Source organism: Octopus sinensis, linkage group LG19, assembly GCF_006345805.1.
Source record: "Octopus sinensis linkage group LG19, ASM634580v1, whole genome shotgun sequence".
Classification (NCBI taxonomy): domain Eukaryota; kingdom Metazoa; phylum Mollusca; class Cephalopoda; order Octopoda; family Octopodidae; genus Octopus; species Octopus sinensis.
In genome coordinates, this window is record NC_043015.1 from 41,615,007 (window position 1) to 41,620,006 (window position 5,000).

The 5,000-nt window shown below is 39.8% G+C and overlaps 1 protein-coding gene across 1 annotated transcript in view; it reads right to left on the bottom strand.

The window, feature by feature from the left end:
- The window catches only part of LOC115222057 (probable phospholipid-transporting ATPase IF), a 148,494-nt gene that overhangs the window by 17,452 nt on the left and 126,042 nt on the right, over positions 1-5,000 (bottom strand). The window contains exon 17 of the mRNA XM_029792161.2: positions 97-219. Within this exon, the coding sequence (XP_029648021.1) occupies positions 97-219 (123 nt within the window). The remainder of the gene's footprint in view (positions 1-96; positions 220-5,000) is intronic.

The following is a 5,000-nucleotide window of genomic DNA, read 5'->3' on the forward strand; positions in this document are numbered from 1 at the left end:
TAACACCTGCAATAGTTAAGAGATTACCGTATACAAATCAACAACCACATATGCTTAATGTATTTGCTTTGTGTAAAGTGCATATCTGCTACATACTTTGATTCCTGCATCTCTCAAGCACCGCATTGTCTCTGGAACGCCATCCTGCAGTTTGTCCTCGACGCCAGTCGCTCCAAGAAGTATGAGATTATCCTCTACTTCATTGAAAACCTTGGAAAGCTGGAGAAATATAAAAAAAAAGACAAAAAAAATGGACAATATCAGAATTTTTTTTATGGCCATCACTAAAACTGAGCCAAACATTAGTTACAAGGAGGGGAGGTAGTGCTGGTTACCATTTACAGGGGTTCTGTGACTAGGGTGAGGGGAGAAGGGAGGGATGGAAGGAAGGAAGGAAAAACGGAAGGAGGGATGGAAGGAAAGAAGGACAGAAAGAAATAAAGAGAGAGACTTATATTCCGTATGGTAGGAAGTTAACTTCTTAATCATATGATTCCAGGTTCAGTCCCCCTGCCTGGCACCCTGAGAACTATCTTAAAGGTACACGTGTCTGTGGAGTGCTCAGCCACTTGCACGTTAATAAATGAGCTGCGACGTCATTGGTGCCAAGCTGTATTGGCCCCTTTGCCTTTCCCTCGGATAACACTGGTGGTGTGGAGAGGGGAGGCTGGTATGCATGGGCGACTGCTGGTCTTCAATAAACAACCTTTGCCCAGACTTGTCCCTCGGAGGGTAACCTTCAAGGTGCAATCCCATGGTCATTCATGACTGAAGGGGGTAACAACAATACATATATATATATATATACATATATATATATATATAGAAATTCAGGGTGAGTACTTGATAATTGTAAGGTCCCCAGACGCCCCGGTTGATTTATGACACCCACGGCTTCTACAACCAGAATTTGTCATTTTCCTGACCACCATGTTGGTCCGTAACAACTTTATATCCCTTATCCTTATATTCTTTTACATTCCTTTATATTTCTGATAATTATTTTATATTTTTTTTTAATAACTTTATATCTTTATATTCATTTAAACGTTTTTATATCTCTTTATATCTTTATACTCTATATTTTTATATTTTTTATACTTATATTCTTATCTTTCACATTTTTATATTTTTTTTATCCTTCGCCCTGAATCCTCGCCCCTCCATCTTTATCCCTATTTACTCTTATTACCAGGTTCTTTCACGTCTGTCTGTATTTATATATGTATATATTCATTTATTCATTTATTTATATTACCTCAACATCCAAACTTCCTCATTCTACATTGAGAGAAGGACGAGATGGACGCTTCATTTTTGTGCTGTTGCTGCATTATGTCGTACGCGAATGAGAGGATTTGCATCCCCAACGTAAAATTAAAAAAAAATTTTTGATGTAATACATATCCTTGAGTTAGTAATTGTGCGCGGCTGAAGAAGGCCATAGACACACATTATGCATTGTTATAAATCCGTCTAATAAAGGCCCGAAACATATGTACCGCTGAATCCTTGGCATCATGTTTTTATTTTGATTAATTTTATATATATATATATATATATATATATATGTATATTAATAATATAAGGGTAAATAATTATTAATTATTTTTCCTTCTGTTTTACATATGTGAGTCACATGTATATGTTGTATGTGGAGTTACACTTGTAGAAAATAGAAATAAGTGGTCTTTGACTGCTATTTCTAATTTTTCGGTATGTGGCTAAGCAACCTGTTGCTCGCCCTTTTATTTATATACATATATATATATGTCCGTATGTATGAATATAATATGTGCATGTGTATGTGTGTGTGCATGTGTGTGTGTGTGTTTATGTCCTTGTTTTTGTGTCCCTCCACCGGCTGACAACTGGTGCTGGTTTGTTTATGTCCCCATAACTTAGCAGTTTGGTGTAAGAGATTGATAGAACAAGTACCAGGCATAAAATATAAAAAGTAAGTGCTTGGGTTGATCCATTAGATTAAAATTCCTCAAAGTGGTGCCCCAGCATGGCCACAGTCCAAGGACTGAAACAAGTAGGAAGAAAAGTGCCATAAACACTCCACAACAATATGTATTGAGTCCTTCATTTGTTTGTTATTTGTGATTCGAGGGAGATTTCACAGCTATTTCTAGCAGGTCAATAATTACTTTTGGTGCACACATCTATGGCACAGGTGACAACATTAAAAGGACTATGAATTCTTAAATTGGTGTCTAGCATGCTTAATGATGTAAACGAAGAACATTTTAATTAAATAATTGTTTCATAAAAGATAAAAGAAAAGCGTTTAACAACTTAAAATTTAATTAAAATACTTCAAAAAATTTCATTTTTCTCCTAAATTTTAATTATGGAGAATAAACCAATTAAAACCCCCATGATAACTGAAATACCACAAACACAAATTTTTCCAAAATTATGGCTTACAAGATGGGGTGTGAGTGCATAGGGTTAGGTGGCTCAACCTGCTAGAAACATCAGCTAAATCTCCCTCAAATTATCACATACTACATACTACTGTCTTTTGAAAAGTAGCCAGGGAGGAGAAGGACATGCTTCATGTGAGGTGATAATGTATTTGTTCATTTACTGTGTATAACTTGTGACTCATTATGTACACCTGTTTGTTTAATGTGCATTATTAGCATCAACCAGTCACCTAGTCCTTGAAACAGCTGTAAAGACTTATCTTCAACTTCAGCTGTGAAGACCCTAACATTGTGTAGTATCTGAAGATATCGAGGGATCCCTAGTGAAGGGCATGAGATGTTATGACACAACTGTTCTGTGACATCTACTGAGCATTTGTGATTCGATGCTGACTTATTTGACCTTAGACATTTTAATGTTTCCCTCATTCTCTCCTTTTCCACTTCTTTCTCTCCTCCCTCTGTCCAATTTCTCTCTCCTTCTCTCTGTTTATGTGTACGATCATATTCATGTCTATCTCTCTTGCTCACACCCTCTCTCTTTCTCACACTCTTACTCCCTCTCTCTATCTATATGTGTATACTTCTGCATGAGCATGCTTGTGTGTATGTTTGCCCCCAGTGCCAAAAATTACTATCACCAAAACAGGTTAAATGTCCAGTCAGCTGCACCAAATAACCAGAGCCCCAAAAGCTGTGCCTAACTGTCTCACTCCAATTAATGAAGATCCTAACATTGTGCAGCAATTAAAAGGACTCAGATGTCCATTAATGGCATCGAAAATGGTTGACATCAGATGTCACATGACGACAATGATGATGATGACGATGATGATGATGACAACGATGATGATGATGACAATGATGATGATGACGACGATGACAATGACGACAATGACAATGATGATGATGATGGTCTTCTATATCTTTTACTTGTTACGGTCATTAGGCTGCGGCCATGCTGGGGCACCACACTGAAGAAATTCTTAGCCGAATGAATTGAACGCAGTACTTATTTTATAAAGCCTGATACCTTTTCTATCGATCCCTTTTGCCGAACTGCTAAGTCATGTGGATGTAAACAAAGCAACACCGGCTGTCAAGCAGAGGTGGGGGACAAACACAGACACACGCAAACATTGATATTATATATATATATATATATATGCATCTATACCACGGGCTTCTTTCAGTTTCCATATCTACCAAGTTTGCTCACATGGGTTTAGTCGGCCCGAGGCTATAGTAGAAGACACTTGCACAAGGTGCCATGCAGTGGGACTGAACCTGGAACCATGTGGTTGGGAAGCAAGCTACATACCACACTGCCACAACTGATGATAATGATGACGATGATGATAATGATGATGATGATGATGATTAAAGCTTAGTAAACTATACTGACTTGACTAAAGTACACAGTATGACCATGTGACAGGAAGTGGTGGTGGTGGCAGCAGCAGCATGGTATAGATTGGAGCTAGCATCTGTGGAGGTGGTCACGTTGGAGCTGTTTAGTGTGGAGCAGAGATAGTGTCTGTGGCATAGCAGTTGTGATAGCATAGTACGTAGTAGGAGGGCCTATGGCACACAAAGGTGCTGGTAGTGATGGTGGTGATGAGGGTGGTGGTAGTAGTGGTGGTTGTAGTGGTGTGGGATGTCATGGCTGGATGTCCATTCTCCTACTGACCTACAGTCTGGCAGCACACAAAACATTTAATTGCTGTGTAACAGGAACGGTAGTAGTAGTAGTAGTAGTGGTAGTAGTAGTAAATGTAGTAGTAGTAAATGTAGTAGTAGTAGTAGTAGTAGTGGTACTAATGACGACGCAGGTGGATTTAAAGATGTTGATGATGATGACGATGGATAGTTAATAACATTAGCTTAATTAGTAATTACAATGGTGACAGTGGTGACTGTAGTGTTGGTGGTGGTGGTGGAGGTGATGGCAGTGGTGGTATTGGTGATAGTGGTGATGGTGGTGATAGCAGGGATAAGAGTTGTGGCAGTGATGGTGGTAGTGTTGGTGGTGTAGTTAGTGGTGGTGGTGTTGGTGGTAATGGCAGTAGTGGTTATAGTGGTGGTGGTGCTGCTGGCAGTGGTGGTGAAAGTGGTAGCAGCGGTGATAGAGGTGATGGTGGTGGTGGTGATAGGAGTGGTGGCAGTGATGGGGGTGATGGTAGCAGTGGTGGTAGCTATAGTGATGGTACTGGGGGTGACGTGGTAAAGATGATGGTGGTGGTGGTGTTGATGATGGTGATGGTAGTAGCCCATCAATGTCAATAAGTGTGGTGGTATTGGTAGTAGTAGTAGCGGTTGTAGTGGTGATGGTAGGAGCAGTAGAGATGATGGTAGTAGTCATGGTGGTGGTTGTGGTAGGAGTAGTAGAGATGATGGTAGTAGTCATGGTGGTGGTGGTAGTGGTTGTATAGCAATAGTAGTAAAAGCGGTGATGGCAGTGGTAGTAGTAGTGGTGACAGTAGTAGAGCTGGTGGTAGTAGTAGTAGCAGCAGCAGCAGCAATGGCAGTGGTAGTCATAGCGATCGTTATGATGACAGAGGCAGA